The sequence below is a fragment of the Octopus bimaculoides genome, chromosome 4, assembly GCF_046866305.1.
Source record: "Octopus bimaculoides isolate indiv1 chromosome 4, ASM4686630v1, whole genome shotgun sequence".
In the NCBI taxonomy this organism is placed as follows: domain Eukaryota; kingdom Metazoa; phylum Mollusca; class Cephalopoda; order Octopoda; family Octopodidae; genus Octopus; species Octopus bimaculoides.
This window is the reverse complement of record NC_142931.1, coordinates 58,253,296-58,277,295: the sequence shown is the minus strand read 5'-3', so window position 1 is coordinate 58,277,295 and position 24,000 is coordinate 58,253,296. Positions and strand designations below refer to the sequence as shown.

Genomic DNA, 24,000 nt, shown 5'->3' with positions numbered 1-24,000 from the left:
AAGTCTTTTACGTTTCGAGCCTTCGCTATTTAACAAAAAAGAATACGAGAAAATAAACAGAGAGAAAAAAAAAATTGTAGATTCAGTGTCAGTGGTGAAGCATGGCGACTGGTTAGATGAAAAGGTCCCCTTTCCTGGAACTGCCACATTAAGTTGGCTACAAACCATCACTTTATATATATATATATATATATATATATATATATATATATATATACAATTAAACCTTGGGAGAGGCATTATGCCGGCAATAAACACACGCACTGGTTCAGTCCTTTATTAATTTATATAGTTTTTTGTTAAATTATTTCATTGCACTCTTGCAATCTCTTCAGTAACTTGTCTCTCCACTTCCATTTATTTTGAATATATGATCTGGCGTTGTTTTGGCGTTGTTTCGAAACTGTTTGGTATGAGCGTGTGAGTGTGTGCAAGCTCGTATGTGTGCATGCTCATATGTGTGCACGCACTTATGTGTTCGTGCTTATATGTAAGTATGTGCGTCCATATGTGTGTTTGTAACAATTTCGTTTATATCAGATCAGATAGAGACTTTTTAATTAATTTATTTACGTTCATATTCCGCATCATATGTGTGAACAACACATGCAACCATGGGCAATAATAATCAAAAACAAACCTCGGTGCTCTACCAGCATGCCAAAGAACAACATGGTGGTGTACTGGACAGAATTAACATAGAAATCCTGTCTAGACACCCCGGTGACGCATCGTTGCGACAAATACAGGAGTCGGTCCTCATAACTGAAACGCAACCAATTTTAAACACCAAATACACGTAGATGAGGGCCTTACAATTGCCCATGGTTGCATGTGTTGTTCACACATATGATGCGGAATATGAACGTAAATAAATTAATTAAAAAGTCTCTATCTGATCTGATATAAACGAAATTGTTACAAACACACATATGGACGCACATACTTACATATAAGCACGAACACATAAGTGCGTGCACACATATGAGCGTGCACACATACGCGCTTGCACACACTCACATGCTCATACCAAACAGTTTCGAAACAACGCCAAAACAACGCCAGATCATATATTCAAAATAAATGGAAGTGGAGAGACAAGTTACTGAAGAGATTGCAAGAGTGCAATGAAATAATTTAACAAAAAACTATATAAATTAATAAAGGACTGAACCAGTGCGTGTGTTTATTACCGGCATAATGCCTCTCCCAAGGTTTAATTGTATTTCTTTCAACACACGTATCCACATCAAGAATCTTGCACACGAAATACACATACGAAATATATATATATATATATATATATATATATATATATATATATATATATATATATATATACCTAAATATATTTATGTATGAATATATATATGTATGCTTATATGTATATAAATATGTGTGCGTACATACATACACAGTACATATATATGTACACACACACACACACGCATGCATGCATGCATACATACATACATACATACATACTTACATACATATACGTGTGTGTGTGCAAGCGCCTGTGTGTACATTCATATGTATCTATCACTTTCCATTTTTCAGTTTTTCTCTTTTCGTAGCTATCTTTCTATTACTCTCAATCTTACTTATTTCATCCAGACTCTCTGTCTCTTTATTCGTATCTCATATATATTATTTCTCACATATCTGCAGATGGCATCGAATATGTAATCAATTCTTATGTATCATTTTGTTTTTGCCGCCTCGTATGTAAAAACACTCATTGTAAATTTGATAGAGAATAAATCCAATTTTTATCAGGATTGCCAATCTTAATTTCATCAATCTGAGAGTTGTAATCGAAAATATATGAACAGTGGAATTGCTTTTTAAATAGCATTTAATCCAAAATATAATGTCACATGCTGTTGGCAAACTCTTTCGTATATCTTATCTTTTAGACTGTTGTGGTAGTGAAACGTTTACAATAAAAACATGAAAGTATCCGAATAGGAATTGTAGTAATAACGAGAGCAATTCATTGATTATATAACTTGAGTTGTTCGTGTTAACCTGTAGTCAATTATTTTTAAGTGCATTGCATTTGTCCTTTGTTAAATCGTAGATTACTCAAAACAACTGATCGATGAAGTTAAGTAACATAATATACATTGTAGAGTATTGATCGTTTTATTTCTAACTGTTAGTAGCCAAATGTTATAAAATTTTATTCTTATCAGATGCACTTGATCGTACTATAAACTATGTTGCAATATTTGATTTCAGATATTCATGGGTAGAAAATTTAATTCTTTATGTTTACAGTTTACCTCCGCAAATTCACAGAACAATATAACATAGGACAGATAGCTTCAAAGTCTAAATCTCGACCTGCTAGATATCAAAGCGATAACTGATGAAAATCTTACTGCTAAAAACTATAAAAACAAACTTATAATTCATTATCTTAAAACTAAAACCTTTTGAAACTTTGGCATTAAAGGTGAGGAAAATTCTGCATGAAAATTTCAAGTGTTAATCGAATTCTAGTATTAAAACTGCACAATTATTGTGCAAAAACTGCACAAACTCCTTAGGGGTTTTTTTTTGTCACTGTTAGGTTTAAAAACTTGTCGGGAGAGATTTTAATATTATGTCCCTTTTGATTACGTCAACTCAGTTTGCAAATTGGAATAATTTGAATTCGAAATAGCAATAGATTTTGAGATAGAAGTGACATAAAAATCTCATTTAATGATATCTCTTTTGAAAATATGCTTAGAGTTAATTGTTGATAACCTGTCTATAGGTCAAACTTTTGTATGAGGGAGAGACACTGAGAGAGTTGTAACCTTGTATTTTTCCTAAAGAATTAATGTCGTAAGTAATGCGAAAAAAACTTTGGTCGAGAATCTACATTATATATCTCAAAGACTAGCATTCGGTTGTGCGTAAGAAATCCTATATAGTAATGACCTAGTTCCCATAGCTGAATCTGTTGAAGTCTCATAGAAGAATTGCAAAACATGGCATCAAAGCCTAGAATATAGAAGCCTCAAACCACAAATAAACATCATTACGAGTAAACCTAGCAGTTTAGTTAGAAAGAAGATAACAGAAAAATCATGGACATCTCCTCATTTTCAGGCAGTTGCCCATGATCTATACGCAGAAAATGTGGAGCTCGAAACTCTGTATTGTGCATCAAATGTAAACAGTAAGATATAGTGTGATCACAAGTCAACTGGCAGAAAAGAAATCTTCGTATGTAGCAGACGTACAGGAATAGCTGGCAATACGAGCACATATGAAATACATTCTGTAAAATGTTTGGAAGGTCCCCTGAACATAGTTAATAGATTCTGTTACTTTGGTAACCAAAGTAGAAATGGAAGCAGGTGTTTGGAAAGCATAAAAACCAGAGTAAGAACGAGGTGGAAACGTTCAGGGAAGATTCCCACTCCGAGCGAAGAACAGAGTGTCTGATGTTTGTACACGAAGTACGATATTTTCTGATAATCTTTAATTATTTAATCTTATGAGAAATATAACAGAAATATCGATTTCTTCCATTATGTAGTCGCAGATATGACCTGTGATAAGAAAGTTTTCCAAACCTTGTGAATAAAACTGAGATTTATGAAAACTGAAGAAGTTCATCGGATGGACTCTTACTTTTCTTCCAACAATCTCGGAGGCTCTTCTTCCTCTGACTGAGCAATACTGAACCATAAAAAATGCTTGCGTATGTTTGTTATATTCCCATGCACTATCATGATTATCATGTACCAAAACTGTGTTCCTGATTCGGTTCACTGGAAGTCCATCCTTAATATATGGTACTCGACAAGCTTGTACTATAATCATTCATAAAAACAGGTATAAAGCATACTAATATTTTGTATCCGTAAAACTTGAACAATATGAAAGCATAATGTGTGTAATTTCACGTGATGGGAATACATGGCCGTTCATAAATATAATACTTCGTAACCATTGCTGATTGTAATAGTTAATCATTAGTACATAGCGATAAATTTATATATTTAGATACAAACCAATTCAACTCTATTTGCATTAATATTTTTGGAAATTAATACCAATATCAACATTCGTCTCTCATCCCCTTAATTCTATACGAATCGCAAATTCTGTCGAAGTCGACGTTGTCTTTCGGTGTCGATAAAATAAGTACCAGCTGAACGCTGGGAGACGATGTAATCGACTTTTCCCCTTCCTCCGATTTTGCTGGCCTTGTGCTAAAATTTGGGAGCGATATTAAATGAATCGAGTATGAATACTGAACACGTTGAAAAGACATTGCACATTGCATCGTGTTCTTAATTAAAAAAAAACAAAAACAAAAAAACAAAAAATCCAGCTGTTATGCAGGTAGTTAGTCGATTAAATCGATTCTATTTTTTGGCTTGCATCTTATTTTCATCTACCCTGGAGGGATGAACGTCAAAGTTGACTTCGGTGCGATTTGAACATAAAAAAGACAGAAGAAATACAGTAAAGACTTTCGTCTGAATTTTTAACGATTCTACGAATCTACCACCCTTCGGGTTATTTTTTAGATATTTCAACTATATTTACCTTTATCTGAATACATGTGCTATAGTTTGTCCATTCCATATTAGTTGCTGGGTTTTTCCACCAGGTGCCGTTTGCGGTACAATCTTTGTAGGCATTACCTGATTTAAACACAATGTAAAAACGTGTAAGTTAACTGCCTGACAACAATAATCAGTAAAATACAAAATAAATAATATATGATGTTGTTTAGTCTCCAGATCAGTGCTAATCGAACAGGCCTATCACCAAACACATCTCAGTCAGTCGTGACCATATGGCCAGCATACCTTTTTTTTTAACCTTTTAAAGACAGTATATCTAGAACTAAATCATACAGTGTCATTTTTCTTTTTAAGTTTGTTGAGTGAGTGTGTGTGGAAGGTTTGACTACTATTCCTAGAAGGTCGAGTGACCACTTAGAAACTAATTCTTTAGTTCGTGAAGTTATATGTAATACAGTTAATAATTCTTTATCCGAAAACTTCCAAAATTCGAAACTTTTTCGACAGGGAGAAGCGCCACCAATGGAGAGTACTCAGAATGGTTTTATTTGATTTTGTTAAGTGAGCTGTTGTAGGAGGCGAGCATAAAATGAATGATAAAAACAAAAGTTAAAAGCGAAACGCTCCCAATGCGAAGTGAAACAGTTGCATTTCCACTGAAACTTAGATAACCGTCAAATTTATATAAAACTATCTTTACAGTGTGTGTGTGTGTATGTGTGTGTGTGTGTATCTTTTATCGCCAGAACTTATATTTTTAAAGCCGGGTGGTTATTCTATTCGTCGCTTTTACCGAACCGTTAAGTTACGGGGACGTAAACACATCAACGCTGGTTGGGAGACAAACACAGTCACAAAGACACGCACGCGCGCATGTAAGCATGGCCTTTTTCGATCCTTCGAATGCCACTCGACAACTGCACGGGTCCACCTACTGTCTATGAACCTTGCCACATGTCTAGCCCAGTGGACCTTGTGCTTTCGGTATTCAGCCATCACGTCGACCACTCCGCCCCGTTCTCGAATTCATTTCGGATATGCTTGCGCAACGATATTCCTAGCATGAATGTTTCCATGTTTTCTAGCATGAATGTTTGCATCAAAGTCAATCTATAGCTTTTCCTCATCGTAGTAGCCCATGTCTTACTTGCGTATGAGAAGGTGCTACTGAAGTATCTTCAATATATATTTATACAGAAAAGCTGTTATATATTCTTTTCTACTCTAGTCACAAGGCCCGAAATTTTTAGGGAAGGTGGGGGGACAGTCAATTAGATGGACCCCAAAATGCAACTGGTACTTAATTTATCGACCCCGAAAGGATGAAAGACAAAGTCGAACTCGGCGGTGTGAGAGGATAATTAAGCAATAGTTAGTTTAGTTAAGATAGGAAATAGAGAGTGAATGTAGGGACATTGTATTTGTAAATCCATTGTTTGGGCAGAATGGTATACATATAAGATTCCAATACCTTGTGAGTAAAATCCAATGGATTTACAAAGGCAACGACCAACCTTAAGAACAATTGGATTTTACTCACAAGCTATTGGAATCTTATATGTATACCATTTTGCCTAAACAATGGATTTACAAATACAATATCCCTACATTCACTCTCTATTTCCTATCTTAACTAAACTAACTATTGTTTAATCATCCTCTCACACCGTCTCCGATGAAGGGATATAATAAATATCCTGGAAACAGCTGTAAGACATTCTATTTATAAATGTTCTATATTATACACAGCGTTGGATTTTTTTTATCTCATAACGAAAAGTAAATCCTTATATATATGTATGTATGTATGTATGTATGTATGTATGTATGTATGTATGTATGTATGTATGTATATATATATATATATATATATATATATATATATCCACAGATGATATGAACAGTAGTGACATCTAACTTCAAATCTCAGTGTTTGAATATTTCATTTAAATATTTTTACGCACCATGTGTTCTGATTTTGGCGCAAAACAAAACCAGTTGCACAGTCAGAGACTAACGTGAACAGTCATGAGTTTAAACTGGTGGTCCACACTGACGAAGCTCAAGGTTGAATAACCAAAAGCAGAAACCTGGTTTGTGGATATCCGTAATTGCATAAAATTTTTATTTGTGTTGTTAAATGTTTTAATTCGGTCTGTTTTCCTCGCATACTGTTTTTCTCTGTTATATTGGTGCGCTACGGTGGATTATTTAAGACTTGGCTCTTATTTCTAGCAGCTAGATGCTCATTAAGCATCATTACGATATTTCATAGCTCCTTAAAGCTATCATAACTGCGTTCCACCAATGCTACTACTGGTGATATCATCAAATTTTGAATTTATTCACAGATGATATGAACAGTAGTGACATCTAACTTCAAATCTCAGTGTTTGAATATTTCATTTATATATATATATATATATATATATATATATATATATATATATATATATATATATATATATATATATATATATATATATATATATATATATATATACACATATATATACATATATATATATATACTAACAGTAATACCCGTTGTTGATCGGGTAATTGCTTTCTCGGAGTCACATTCAAAGTATTGTTATATATATAATCTACTCCTTCGATATGTGTGAGTTTTATAAGAGAAAAACATGTAATAATTGAAGTAGAAAAAGTTCAATTTCATGCACGAACTTCTGTTTGTTTATTATATGACAATAATAAGTGAACTGTATGTGTTATTTTATTTATCAATGCACTAATGGCAATTATATAATAACTTCATTTAAATAGTTAATTTACTCATTATTGAATGTAATGATAGTAATGGCAAATTAGGTTATTGAAGTATTCATGTTGCATTAAGAGTGAATATTTCTTATAAACAATGTTGTTTTATTTCGGGGTGCATAAGCAAAAAGATTTTCTTTTGCTCCTACATGTGATGCTCCTACATGTGATGCTCCTACATAAAGTTGCCTATGTGAAAAGCATGGTTCTTGAAGTTGCAATCCAGCAACTTTTAGTGTTTGGCTTTGACTTCTATTAATGCTCATGGCAAAAGAAACTCGGACAGGAAACTGTAACTGCTTAAATTGGAATGGGGCATTAGATGGTATGACTGGTATGCGAGAAATAAAGACGGTCTCACCTTTACCACAACCAGTGAGAATATTTGCAGTTCCTCATAAGTTTGTGCACAATTAGTCTTATACCATTGTATAATTTTGGTTGAGACAAATTACGCAATAGCATAATAGGAGCCCCCTTTTTAAAGTGATGACAATGAAGTACTTTTTAAACTGAAAACAATGAAGTACTTAACACTATCCTGATCATCAGCAACACTGTCAATTGAGTTATAAGTGAATACTTCTCCCGGAAGTTTATTAAGTAGAATATTATTAATCTTATTCACAGTAACATGTTTTAGAGTCAGGATAGCTTGCTCACAGATCCAATCTGTATTGTGATTATGCACAATACAGAATTTTCTCCTGCTTGAGGAATACCAAAGTGATATCCATCTGTTTCATATGGAAAAAGCAACGGGTACTGTAGAGCATCATAGGAGTGATGTGTATCACTTACCCGTTGAATGGAACAATCTCTACACTTTATAATAAGTACATTTAGCAATTGGAGAATGTACAGAAACTTACAGCTGTTTCGGCCTACCGTTGGCATGCCTCATTCTATCTCTATAACTCCTGTGCGCCGGAGTAATTAGCAGATGAAAATGATGTAATGGGGGTACATGCATGATTCGCTAGACCTCTTCAGAGATTTACAAAAATTCAATACAAATATAAAATAAGAATAAAGTAAAAAATAAAAATAAATGAAAAATGAAAATGAAAATATAAAAATATAAGGCACATAAAAAAGCCTACAAACAGTATATAAAACCATATAAATAGTTATAAACACTCCAATACACATGCCTGTGCCTGTGTACACACATATATATATATTTATATATATATATATTAATATATATTAATGGATGTGTGGTTAAGACGCTGGCTTTGCGTCCACATGGTTTCGGTTTCAGTCTCACTGCACGGCTCCTTGGGCAAATTTTTTGTACTATATCCAGGGCCGACCAATGCCTTGTGAGCGGATTTGATAGACGGAAACTCAAAGAAGCCCGTACTATATGTGAGTTTGTGCGTCTTTGACTTGTCTCCCCCACCATCTTCTGACAGCTAAAGTGGTGTGATAGAACAAGTAACAAACTTTTAAGATAAGCACTAGGATTGATTTTTTTGAGTACTTAAACATTTATGCATGTATGTATATATGTATGTATGTGTGTCTTATATTTTACAAGGCAATAGAAATCTGGTAATGAAGTCAAATGGATTCAAAAGGAAGGCCATAACGCACTGCGGATACGATTCGCATCTACACCCACCTTTACATCCACTTTCTTTACACCCACCACCGTCAAATTAAATAAGTATAAGTAGAACGGAAATGAGATTCTGTGTAGCCGAAACCCTTTTTTTAATGGACATAAAATACCTTAAAAGAGCGTTTGGCAACAAGCTTCCAACTTATCGCTAACCATATTCCACCATTCAGCTTTCCGTTCATCACATCCTATGAGCTATATTATTTCCCTTCCTTGAAAATCAAATTAACGAGTTTCAGTGATTTAAGCAAAGAAAGTAAGTAAAAATTACTTTACTTTATAAAGTCTATACAATGATAATGACGAGAAATGGTATTTGAATCCTACATAATCATAACCTTTATAGCATTGGATATTAAAAAAATAACCGTCATATTAAGTCTTAAACAAAATATCGTTTACTTTCTTTCTTAGAGTGGAAATGAAGTATTTATTATTTCTTAAATTGTATGAGACGTATATATTATCCCATTTATGTTAAGTGTTTACATACTAAAAAATGTCATGTACTAATTTTCCATTGTCAGCTGTCAGCTTCTCCACTTCATTCTTTAAAAGAATCTCATAATATTTTCTGAATTATATTCATAGTAATTTTTTACCTTTTTGATGAATCAGTCTTATGATTTGAATTTCCTCTAGTAGTTAGCAATCAATTTTAAACTATATTATTTCTTCTGTCCTTTCTTACATCTATTTTGATTGAAATTTTGACATTTACTTTCACATTCCCGATAGGTTGATTTTATTTCCCCATGTCTACATCTTCTTATCTCTCAGCCGTTTAAGTTTGGTTTTCTGTTGATCGCTAATGCCATGTACAATCATCTATAGGAATTAATAATATAATTTATCTAATAAAATAATTCCTTCAGCTTGGATAGCAATGAAATTTTTACAATAAATGTTTATATTTAGCGTACAGAATACTCCTTTGAGATACTTTGCATTACGGTTTCTAAAGTTTGGTATAATTGATTTACGGTCTAATTAACTCCCACTAGTTGGGTTCGATCTTTTCCCTCATTGATTTCTTTGATAGTGTTATGTATTGTGTCATTTTTCTCGTCAGGGTTGGGAGTTTACAGTTTATGTAATAAAGGACAAAATCGGAACTAAAACATTATAACAACAATATCAATCTGTAACGACTAATATATTCAACTAAACAGAGTTTAAATCATGTTTGGAATCAAAACCTCACATCCCGAAAAATTGCTTTTTGGAATATGTTAAAAGATAATAGAAAGGCAAAAATATTTGAGTCATCACCGATTTTTCTTCCTTGAAAATTACAAATTAAATATATTCCTAATGACCTTGAACAACAAAGGAAACTTAGAGACAAGATGAGAGTAGACAAACTCAAAATGAAAATACAATTGCTATGGTTAAAGGGGAATTCCAAAGAATAAGAATTAAAATCAACCGACGAACAATTGAAAGGGGAAATTAAAAAAAAAACAAAAACCGAAAGCTTAGTATATGAAAAGACTATCGAACAATACCAAATCGAAGTGCTGACAACTATTTAGAGAGAGAAGAAAAGTAATAGTTGGTTTAGTAATTATGAAAGTGAATTTAAAATAAATAAAATTACATGGATAATCCATTACTGAATAAAATTTAGATCCACAAAAGATTACTTACAAACTGCAAATCAAGTGCCAAACAGCCAAACTTCCCACCAAGAATACAAAAGCAATAACATGAATTCCAGGTTACTCAAACAACATGACAATCCCACTAGGAAAACTCAAAGCTTCTCTTCCTCAAGACAATATCTCCCAGAACTAAGGATTTCAGCGTACAATAAAGAACAAGAAATATAACTCAGAAATCTCAGACAGGATCATCCACAATATGGATCTAAGAACCAATCCAACCATTATAGAAAACTCAATAATAACAGAGAAAAAATGAACAAATACAGAAACAGTAACTGAATGGCAAACTCAACAGATAATCTGCAACAACTGGTACTACAAACAGAATGTGATAAACCAAACGTAATTAATTTTCGTCAACAAAAGTCTGTCAACGCAACAAATACAAGTTCTCTAAAATGACTTAAACTTCACTTCAGCACCACAATACTCCAACTTCGATGAGATACGTGACCATATCTCTCACATCTGTAGAAAATTATGTCTAACAGAAGTATTATTTGACAAGGAAAATAATAATGAATGAATTGCACAAAATAAAAGCAATTACAATCCTTTATATCACGAACTACCACTTCCCGAACCGAAATACAACACCAGTCGAAAGGAATGAGAAGTTATCCGCGAATACAAGAATAATAATGACATTGTAATTAAAGAAGCAGATAAGGGGATTCTGTAGTCGTTATTGACGTTGACTACTTCAGAAATGCCTCATCCCTTCTACAAGACACCACCTTAATAGGTAAACGCTTACCAATTATCACTCACTCACAAAAAAAAAAACCCAACAACTTAACACCTTCAGTCTTCTACATCGAAAAGTTTTAACAGATAAGAAATATGACTACTTTACAAACGTTGAAGGCAAAATCGGTAATCTATCCATACGCAACCAAGTCCACAAAAGCAAAACAAAATACGATGCCCGTAAAGAATTAGATTCAAGATATATAAACTTACCACACGCGAACGACTTAAAGTAAGCACAGGTTGTAGCCGGTCCAACCTGTGAGGCACATCGACTCGGCAACTATGCAGATTTATCGCTGAAACCCATTCCAAAACACATATGAAGCTTTATAAGAGATGACCTGACCTGTTAAATCACCTTCTAAAAAGTTGACAAGAACACTATTATTGTATCATTTGATGTTATAAAGCCTGGTAGTGATCATAGACTAGAAATCATAGAATTCTGGCTTTATAAATTCTCCAATGAAATTCTTGACCTAATAGAAAAAATACTAATTACCGAAGGAATAAGATTCTCCCTTCAGAATAATTTTTCGACTTCACTGACTGCATTTACAAGCAAGTATCTAAGACTGCGATGAGAACGAAGTTTGTCCCTACTAACGCAAATTTAGTCATGACATACCTAGAAGTTCAGACATATGAACAGTCTGTGAACTGTAGAGGTTCAGCATGTCATCGACTGAGCTGCTTCCTAGTGGAATATTCATTATGATATTTGATTTTTATCCTCAAACTTCTGCTGGAATTCTCACAGCTGTCTACATTTATCATATTTGAAAACATTCTTTCAAAATTATTCGTTTTACCAATCCCAGATGCAATATTTTGGGTAGCTACTGTATTACACACACACACACACACACACACACACACACACACACACACACACACACACACACACACACACACACACACACACACACACGTGCATACGCTGGATTTTCAGAAAAAGTAATCAACCAGCTGACTTGCACATTACAAATACAATCTGTAAGCGAAACAGTAAACTATCGAAGACCTCTTTCAGGTTTATAATGTGACACAGTTTTCGTTATCTACATTCCAACGATGGAGCTTTGTATTTTTGTTAGGAACCTGCTCTTTCTCCAAAGGAAGAATTTAAATAATTAAAACCAGAAAAGAACGGACATAAATACATATCTTCAGTTAAAAACAATTTGATTTCATCCTGAAAAATCTTGTACGCGCACATCTTAGAGCGAACTTTACTCAAGACTTACCTCAACTGCCAACGTACACAGGGCCTCGGGCGAGTAAGGAGCCTCATATACAGTTGCACACCACCCATCATACATTTACCTTAGGCGCATAATCAAAATACATTATATGCTAATACAAATAATAAATGAGTATATGCATATATACGTACATGTATGTACGTACCTACATCTACCTGTATATATAGATGCATATCTGGGTACAGGACGTTGCAAACAAAGCGTAGACAAAATGATAAACAGAATACAGAAAGCACACAGGCCACATAGAGAACATTTCCTTCATCAGCTGCCACCATTCTAAAACTAAGCGTTTCGAAGAGTTACCTGTGCACACACAAAAACGCACAGAGACTTTCCAGACTAACACACACGCGCGCGCGCACACACACGCACACACACACGCACACACACACGCACGCACGCACACATCCCCACATATATGCATCCAGCCGTCAAACTGCTTGCACTCCCTCGAATAAACGCAAATATGTACTCACGTGTATTCGTACATATTCATAAATACAAATATCAAGCTCAAACTCACAAAACACCGAAAGGCTGGCATACCCGATTCAGTACGAGAACACAACGTGGATATACGCGCACACAAACACACAAATACATGCGCATTCGCTATGGCCGGATTAAGACCCATATTCTTTCGTCATTGCTACACACTTAAAAGATTTTGGTGCCCCCCCCCCCATATATATGCTATTGAAATATAAACCACAAAAAAAATTTTTATAATTTTATATTTTTCAAAATGTAACAAAATTAACAGTAAGTTGGAAAATAATGTTTATTTTTCCATACTTCCACTTGTAATTTTTTTAAATCTTTTAATTTTTTTTACCTGTATCAGTCATTTGACGGCGATCATGTTGGAGCACCGCCTTTAGTCGAAGAAATCGCCCCCAGGACTTATTCATTGTAAGCCTGGTACTTATTCTATCGGATCTTTTGCCGAACCGCTAAGTTGTGGGGAAGTAAACACACCAACATTGATTGTCAAGCGTTAGTGAGGGGTGGGGGAAAACATAGACATACACGTGCATAAACATATACATATACAGCCATACACACAAACACACGCACACACACGCACACACACGCACACACACACATACATACATACATACATACATATACAGACTACAAGTTCAGATTCATACCTGTGATTGTTGGGGCATTGGGATATGTAATGAACTGCCTCAACAAAAACCTGGAAAAATTAGGGTTCTCAAAACCTGAAAGAAAATGGCTGATTAGAAGACTACAGATTCAAGCCATCAATGGAACTGTAAAGATGTAAAACTTTCCAAAAATTTAGCACATAAATACATATGCATGCATCTAGACATGAAAATATATACATAAAAACGCATCCATAAAACAAACATACAAATCTGCGCATAAATACATATGCATACGCCTAGACATGAAAATATATACATAAAAACGCATCCATAAGACAAACATACAAATCTGCGCATACACTAACACCAAATACTGCACACACACACACACACACACACACACACACACACACATATGCACAAATACCTAGATGATGTTGATAAAAGTTCCAATGAAGGAGCCTTGAATCTATGTTAGAGTCCGGCTCTTTCTCTATTGACAAGAAATACAGAAATGAATTTGATTGATAACATACATATATACGACGGCTTCTTTCAGTTTTCGTCTACCAAATCCACTCACAAGGCTTTGGTCGGCCAGAGGCTATAGTAAAGCACTGACTAGAAACTCTTACACATTAATTAGCCTATAACCTATACAAAACTCACATGCTTACTCATACAGATACATATTCTAACATACTGACACACGAACACAAATATATACGCACAAAGAGTGACACATACGTCACACACACTGAGTAGTCTAACTGCATTTACACATATCTTTTAACAACCATCCCATAACAAACATACACACACATGCACACATACTTATACATATTTATACGAACCTGTTATACCGTTCATGTTTACAAGAGTCACAACTGAAATTTGTGTGCCAGTGAATATATTTGGAGATTCATCCATGTCCACATTCACGCAAACGTTCATATAAGTATGTTCTTTTAGACGTATCTCAGTACAAGATAACTGGATAGCAAGTTTTAAAGGATATTTAAATAATAGAAAGTTAACTTACTATCGTGTGTGATGAATTTATGCACATAATGCGGGCATTTTGTAGATACCCTCTGATTTGCCGGAGATCGTTGCCAGCAACTAAAACCATCCCATGTAGGTGGGCAGGAAAGAACTCCTTCAGTTCTGGAAGAATTTTCATTTTCCTCCTGTTGGTAACAACAATCGACAGCTACCAGACAACAGGCCTGCCATCTTTTGCATTTGTCAACATCTCCAATAGCTTCACACAATCGTGACATAATAATGCTATTTTCAATATCCGGGGCTTCGCTGTAGTTTCTGTTGGCCACAGACAATTTAAAGTCAGCGGTTTGCTGGAAGACTGGCGTTGATGGGAATATGTAATAATAACACATGGAACATGTGATGAACTTAAACACTTGGAACGGATATGTTCCACTACGGTCTCTACAGTATTTTGGTGGCATTTGGTGAATGTCTTTTCCACACATAAAGTAATTTGACTGATCTAACTATAAAACTCAGAGCTTTGATTAAACCAGAATAATAAGATTTTAGCTTAACTAAAAGAAAAAAAGGTAATCATAATTGTTATTATTATTGTTGTTGTTGTTGGTGTTGTTGATATTATTATTATTATTATTATTATTATTATTATTATTATTATTATTGAATTTTAACACATTAAAATTTAATCGGTAGTCCAAATAATTTTTTTTCTTGTTGTTGTTAGTATCGAGGTAAAAATTCAGATAATTATATTCTATAAAACACTTCTTTGTGGCACCTCTTCCCTGTAAATGCTCAAATACTTGATTTGTTTTTATTATTTTGATCTGAATTTAAAAAATAAACAACTTTTGTTTTTCATTAGGATGATTGATGATTTTTCTGCTGTTTACAAAATTCTTCTTTTTGACCATACGAATTATAGGTCAATGCAATTATTGAAATTTACGATAATTGTAATCTTCTAAGGTTTCTATGAGTAAATGTCAAAATATTGATTTATTTTTGAAAATTCAGGTGACTGACATTTTCACTGGTTTGCTTGATAATTGATTTTGCTTAAGCACGATCATTGTATATTGGAAATAGAAAAGGAAGTTACTATAAAGTTTATATTTCGGTCGACACTTGCAGTGAAAATCGTATTTCAACGTAGAGATTCTTTTACGTTTGCACTTTTCATTTCACATCTGCTAGCAGTGTATCAAAGCTTCTGTTCATTTTCTCTTTGAATTTAATTAATTCACAAATCCCCGATCTCCATTAGGGAGTAGACCGCAAGATTATCTGAAATCATAAAGCAAAACATTTGATATGTGAAAATAAATTATTTGTAGAAAACAAATTATTTTGTTTAAACGAAGTGTACTTAGAATCATTACAAACATACTACTTATTATTATTATTATTATTATTATTATTATTATTATTATTATTATTATTATTATTATCATTATTATTATTATTATTATTATTATTATTATTATTATTATTATTATTATTATTATTATTATTATTATTATTATTATTATTATTATTATTATTATTATTATTATTATTATTATTATTCAGAGTTTAAATTAAAAAAACATATACGATGAGTTTCTTTCTTAGCAAAATAATTAGGTACGTTTTGAAAAAATATAAAAATATAGAAGATTAACAAATGCCATGTGAGAATACCTTAATAATATTTACAAATACCAGCACTTCTATTTTCTGGAATGTATCTATGTCAATCGTTATAGTTAATCCTTTAAAGGCTTTACAGAAGTGGTTGTGTTTCATTTAGCTTGTACCAATTATAAATAGAATGATAGCATATATTCTTTAAGTGCCACATTGTTTTTATTGCAACAGCAATTCCTTTGCTTTTTATCCATCTTTTGAACAGCATTATAGTATTTTTATGGCTCAGTCAAAGAAGGAAGAGCAGCGGCCATGATCTCGTTGCAGTGCCTCTAGCATTGGTAGGAGGAAGGGAAGAAGTTATTCACTAACCGGAGATCGGCCTCGAACGCTTCAAACAACTTACAAGGACGCTGCCATGAGCATAATACAAGTTTACGAGTGGTTTCACGCTTTAGGAATGGTTACTTGTCGCTTCAAGAGCAACCTCGTTCAGGGCGACCGTCGACCTCGCGAACGAATGAAAACATCATGAAAATTGATGAGCTGATCTCGGAGAACCGTCACCGAACAATTGACGAACTTGTTGATATGACTGGTGTGTCATAGAGTTCCTGCCAACGAATCTTGACCGAGGAATTGCAAATAAAAAGAGTTACAGCAAAATTTGTGCCTCGCTTGCTCACGGAAGATCATAAGCAGTCACGACTGAATGCGTGTCGTGGACTGAAAGAACAGTTGGAAGTTGATCCGGGACTTTCTTCGAAGATCATCACTGGTGACGAAAGCTGATGCTGCGGAATTTGCAGATGTAGAAGAGGTGAAGAAAAAGACGACGGAGGCATTAAAAGGCATCACTTCGCAAGGGTTCTAGCGCCGCTTCGAATGGTGAAAAACGTATTTGGACCAATGCATTGCTTCAAACGGAGAATACTTTGAAGGCGACGAAAGTGTAAACCTGCAAAACTAAGTGAACGAAATATCACAAAATAACGGTTTCTTTTGGGTACCCCTCAATATGTATGTGCGCTCGCGTATGTGTGTATGTATGCATGTATATCCTATATTATTCAATTGCAAAAGAACATGACTAAGTAGTTGGTGTCATGCTTTCACTCATTGTTTGGCAATTCCACCCTTGACTCAGTGAAAGATCCCGAGGGTGACAGGTGGAGAGGCTAAGGGTTGCACCGTGCAACGTGGATATATCATGGCCGAATATTTAAAAAGTTTGCTTTGTAGTCAAATGTCCTGGATTCGATTTCACTGTGTAGCAACTTGTGTAAGTATTTTCTGGGTTTTTTTGTTGCTTATACATATATATATATTTTACTTTACTTTTGATTCTAATCGACCCAGTGATTTTGGATAGACGGAAACTGTGCGGAAGCCTTATCTCATTGACTCCACTGTGGGCTACGTTAATGGTAGATGTGTCTGTGGAATGTTCGACCACTTCTGCGAGTAATTCAGTATTTCGAACAACTAAATCCTCATCGTCAAAACCGACAGGGAGCATCTCTCTCTCTCTCTCTCTCTCTCTCTCTCTCTCAGTCTCCGTATATATATATATGCATGTGTGTGTGTTAATGTGTTTATGCGTGTGTGCGCGCACGCGAGTGAATATGTGTGTGTTCATGTGTGTGTGTATATATATATATATATATATATATATATATATATACACACACATACACACAAGCACACACACATACATATATGTATATGTGCATATATATGTGTGTGTGTGTGTGTGTACACACACAAACACACACACACACAAGCACACACACACACAAACACACACACACACAAACACACACACACACACAAACACACACACACACACACACACACACTTTTTGAACAGTGAATTTTCAACAAGATAATGAAAGAAAAAATATTTTTTAAACATGTTTAAAAGATTTTGATTATTGTGAAGGCAGTAAAGCGGATGGAAAACGGAAATAGATACAACGGAAGTATATAAAATGGTGATTTACAGCAGAAAGAGCGACAGATGAGGGAGATAAGAGAGAAGATTATGGAGAGGCTGAATGAAGTGTGAGGGCGTATTACACATGTGTTTATGTTTGTACAAAAATGTGTTGAGTTTGGTTTGTATGGTTGGATGTAGTATGCTGCTTTATATGTGGTGAGGGTGGTAGTGGGGAGATATGTGCGTGTGTCAGTGCTTCGTTGGTGATGAATGTGTGTGCATACGTAAATGTTTATGGAGATGGAGGAGTGCACACAGTGCATTTATCAGTGTGTGTGTGTGTGTATGTGTGTGTGTGTGTGTGTGTGTGTGTCTGTGTGCGTGCGCGCGCGTGTGTGTGTTGAAGTTCAGGGGAAAGCAATGTTTGCAGTTCAAGATAACTCGATTATTATTTGCAATTAGGTAAGCTGTGCTTAGCAGAACATTTAATTGTTGTTCGCGATGCAAACGAAGAAATGAGGATTCCTGATATAGTTCAATGTTCTACACCACAAGATAGACGTGGCAAGAAGGACTGAAGTAACAACATGCCGACCGAGGTGATCAAGTGATGTTGCGATGAAAGTCCAATAAATGTTTCTTAAAACGATTATCTAGTTGCCAACCAATTCACCAATATACGAAACGTCATAGATTGGTACTTAATACAATCTCAATGTTGTTGGAGGTACAGATGAAACGGTGGATAACAGAAAATCATGGGTTGTGTTTGCGTAGAGTGTTGATGTTTTAGGCAAGGAATAGGAGTGTAGTGAGAAAGGAAGAAGGCAAATAACCAAGGCTGTGTGAAGCGTGGGATAACTAAATTAAGAAACAGAATGTCGCGTATATTGTAGTCGTGTCTTAAAGAAAAGATTTCGGATGAGACAGAAATGCCAAAAGATGGTCTGAGGATCTGAGGATAGATAGACAGTTAGTGGTGCGTTTGATAAAGAGTAGGAGGTGGGGCGCGGGCGCAATGATCGACAGTGGAAAAATATTATTGAGTTAACATTGCTAAAGGTATGATGGACCTTGAGGTGTGGTTGAACATCTAAATCGCAGTTGTGGTTAACGAGGAAATCGAGGAAGTGTCAGAGGGAATCACAGATTAAATGTTAGTCGGGTTGGTTGCGTGAAGTCAGTCAGTCAGTTTGCTAAAAACGGAGTTGGAAGGGTTGAGATGGGTTGTAGAAATGGAGGTGACAATGAAGTAAACAGATGTGATGGAGATGGTAGATGTGAATTCTAGGAAGTTAATGGAAGGAATGAAGAAGTTGAGCTATTCACGATTAAGGGACACAGTAGTTGATGAGACAACCATATAGCCTGAGAGACCATGAAAAAAAATAAAAAAGAGATTTGGATTCATAAAGTGACTAGCAAGTAGACTGGCATCGTTGGATTCTATTATGGTGCTAGATATGCCGTAAAAGAAGAAACAGCTTAAAGGGTATGAGATTGAGGAGTGTAGGGTAGATGAGTTCCAATACAATGCAATTGTTAATGTAGATAAGGGATGACAGTATAGAGAGGCAAAAGTCTATTGTGGAAGAAAAAAGTTGGGAGGCTATCAAAACCTCATAAATTACAATATGAAGTTTTAAAGAAAGACAGAAATAGCTGCCAAATCCTCAAAAATTACAATATGATGTTTTAAAGAAAGACACATCGAATAATAAATATTGTTCTAAGGTTCTTTAACACAAGAAAAAGAATATGGTTACGGTTGGAATCATTTGGTCACAGATCCTCTCAAACATTGCTGATCTTGGGTAAACAGTAAAAACACAAATATCAAGCCACCTACCATTCAAACCACTAATATAGCAAGTTCACTGTACCCACCTCTATTCCTTCAAATCTTACACGCGCGCACGCGCGCGCACACGCACGCACACACACACACACACACACACACACACACACACACACACACACACACACACACACACACACACACACTATGCTCTAATACACTTCCACGCATACAGAAAAGCATACAATACATGCTTTCACATTTTCTTTAAATCGTTCCGTGAGCCTCTCGCTTATCTCCCGCAGTTGTCAGCCTTTTCGCTGCAAATCATCATTCAAATTCTATTGCAAGTATCCTCTTCCATTCTCCTAATCAGCATGTCTTCTTGACTACATAATATATATACTCAGTATCTTGTATGCTACCTTCTTTCTTTTCTCCATCCTCGTAAATCCCCTCGGCACGAACTTTTCGGACAACCCAATATCTATCTATCTATCTATCTATCTATCTATCTATCTATCTATCTATCTATCTATGAAAATTAAGGTTATTTGACACCCCGTACCACTCACATATACCCCCTGAAATTAAATACCCTAATTTTCAATACTAATCATATAATCTCTAACACATAAACGCTAAATTGCTTATGGATATGAAATACTTGATCATATTTCACTATAGAAACCTTGTTTAAAACATCTGATGAGTAAAGATAGCAAAAACATTGAGATATAAGTCAATTGGTCGGTAGGTACCACTCCAACATAGTAAAATTACGACTTTTCAATGTGTTAAATGAATTTTTTTTTTTAGAAAATGTATACGTTGTGAAATGAATCTCTTTGTTTTTCAGATTATTTCAGAGCTAAATTGTATTATAATTTTAGAAAAATACCGACATAAATTTAAACTAATAATTTAAGTATATAAGATTATATAATGGCAACTAGAAGTAAAAACCGTCATTCAGCATTTGAATTTCCTGTAGAATTTCCACAGCAATGCCCCCATCAAAAGCTGATGTATACATAATAAAATGCGAAGAACAGATATCAAAAACATCACCCATAGTGAAAGAATGCTACCGGATTGTTGTTGCAGATGTGCAAACGATATGGGACAAAGTTTCTTTTCCTTATATTGGGTTTGAGGGAATAGCTCTAAAAATTGAGAGATTGATTGAACCTGTTTATAAATTCAAGCAAAGAGGAGATAGTTTTGATAAGAAATTGGGGGAGTTCAATGAAATGTTTGATACATGACAAAAAAAAAAAAAAAAATTAAAAGATCTAACTGTCATAGCCAATACCTCTTCTTTGTCATAGCTAAGGAGTCGAGCATGCTATCAATTTAGTGACAAAAGCTTCTGAAGTCAGAATAGGCTACGAAAATAGGCACAAATTCATATTAAATGTACAGAAATCACGACAAAGTTTACCTCACTTTGACTGGAAAAGACAATGGTCATTTATTTAAATAGTAAATATTATTAATGCTTATTTTATGGTGTTCACTGTTTATGTATTTCGTCTGAGGTTCGTACATAGTTTTTTCTTCTCTATTGCATATAATAATCATTCGGAATTTACATTTTTTCATGTTGGAAGTGCTTTTCTGAATATAGGATATTCTTTTATAAAAAAATAATACAAGCTTCCAATAACTGTTATTTTTCAAGTAGGGTGGGGTGGGGTTGCATATAATTTATAAAATGTTATATAGGTAATATCTAACCAATACAAAGTTAATAGCATTAAAATAAGTTTACAGTTCCTTACATTTTCAGTATTCAAAACACAGAATTAGGGGTTGACTATGCGAGGGGTAGGGGTGGTCGCATAGTTTTTAACATTTGTTTATTTGTTTTTCACACCAAAATGAACACCAGGCAGTATGTGGAATCAAAATATAAAATTTCGACCCCCACCCCTAATATATATATATATATATATATATATACAGACTGTGTCCTCCACTATCCATGACCTCATCTCCTCCTCCTATCTCCCACCTAACCACCTCTAACCTCATTGTCCGCACCCCCACAATTCACTTCCTCTCCCAAATCCTCAAACCTAACAACCCTGGCTGCCCCAACGTCTCTGCCTGCAACTGCCCCACCGAACTCAACTCCAGATATCTTGACCATGTCTTTGCCCCACTAGTGGCTTCCCTCCCCTCTCACATCCATGACACTAACCATGCTCTTCATTTGTTCAACTCTTTCTCCTTCCCTTCTGGCCCCTCTAAACTTCTCTTCACTCTTGACATCAAGAGCCTATACACGGTGTATCAGTGCGACCTCACTCTCTCGCGAACATCTAGACTCTTTCTTCTCTTTTATCAAATCTTTCCATCCTGCCCTCCACTTCTGCACTATTTCCGATACTTGCGTCACCTTTCTCGACATTTCGGTCAGCATTCATCACTCCACTCTCACCACCTCAATCCACTACAAACGCACAGATTCACACTCATACCTCAACTTCTCCTCCTCCTACCCTAAACACACCAAGCTCTCCATTCCCTATTCCCAATTCCTCCGTCTACGCAGGCTCTGCAGTGACGACCATGACTTTGAGACTCAGTCTCAACTCATGGCTCAACACTTCATCCTACGTGGATATCCCCTCACCACTATCCACATCGCCCTTACCAGAGCGCGTTCCATGGACCGTGCATCTGCTCTCCCCCCTGCACCCGCCCCGCCATCAGCCGTCTCCCGTTTCCCCTCACCTACCACCCTACCTCTCCAACGCACCATTCTCCGAGCCTTCTGGCGACTCCAGTCCGACCCTCCACTTCGCACATCTTCCCTAACCGACCCCGCCTCTTCTTCAATCGAACCCACAACCTTCGAGACATCTTGGTCCACAGCTTCTTCCCTAACCCAACCTCCCAACCTGGCTCGTTCCTCTGCTCCCGCCCACACTGCTGCACTTGCTCCTACCTATCTAACACCATCCTCCTCACAGGCACCCATCATCGACCCTATCATATCACTGACGCCTTCACCTACACTTCTAAGCCACGTCATCTACTGCATCTCCTGCTCTCTCTGTCCTTCTCTCTGTCCTTCTCTCTCTGTCCTTCTCTATACATCGGCCAAACGGGACGCCGCTTGGTTGACCGGTTCGCAGAACACCGAAACATCAGACTCGGCAACGACACCCCGGTCTCGCGCCATTTCCGCTCTATCGGTCATTCTTTACAACACCTGTCTGTGTTCGGATTGTCGTTGCACAGGGGCCATCTGGATTCCCGTCTTCGCCATGAAGATGGATTAATCTTCTCTCTTCGCTCCTTTGTGCCACATAGGCTCAACTCTCCACCCCTTTTCATCTAATCCTCTTCCTCTCTTCTTCTCACACCTACTTCCTCCTACCTACCTCTCCTCTCTTGCTTTGACACCTACTTCCTCTCTTCACTCCTACCCACCTTCCACTTTCTCCCTTCATCGTCATCCCCTCCATCGTTACCCCACCCCTACACATTCCAGCCCCACCATCCCTATACATCCCATCCCATTCAACCCCACCTCATCCCTTGCACCCCACTCCCACATACCCCATCCCTACCCCTATCCTCACTCCAACCCACACCCCACCCTTGCTTCCCCCACTCTCGCCTCCCCCACACCACACCACACTACACACCACCACACCATACACCACCACACCACACACCACCATACCGCCCCACACCACATCACACCACCCTGCACACACTAGCACTGACCACTTCCCAGCACCCACACCATCATCCACACACCTACACATGCACACACACACGTCAAGGTCACCAGCCCCCATCCACACGCACATAGATGTATTAGTTTAACGCTCGGGAAGTGAGAAAG

The 24,000-nt window shown here is 36.0% G+C and overlaps 1 protein-coding gene across 2 annotated transcripts in view; it reads right to left on the bottom strand.

Moving 5' to 3' along the window:
• LOC106874704 (calcitonin gene-related peptide type 1 receptor) overlaps nucleotides 1-24,000 on the bottom strand; it is a 90,393-nt gene that overhangs the window by 53,110 nt on the left and 13,283 nt on the right. For both annotated transcript variants that reach the window (XM_052967090.2, XM_052967091.2), the window contains exons 2-3: nucleotides 14,798-16,056; nucleotides 4,558-4,655 (exon numbers count right to left, since the gene is read on the bottom strand). In XM_052967090.2, the coding sequence (XP_052823050.1) occupies nucleotides 4,558-4,655; nucleotides 14,798-15,251 (552 nt within the window). In that variant the 5' untranslated portion in view covers nucleotides 15,252-16,056. The remainder of the gene's footprint in view (nucleotides 1-4,557; nucleotides 4,656-14,797; nucleotides 16,057-24,000) is intronic.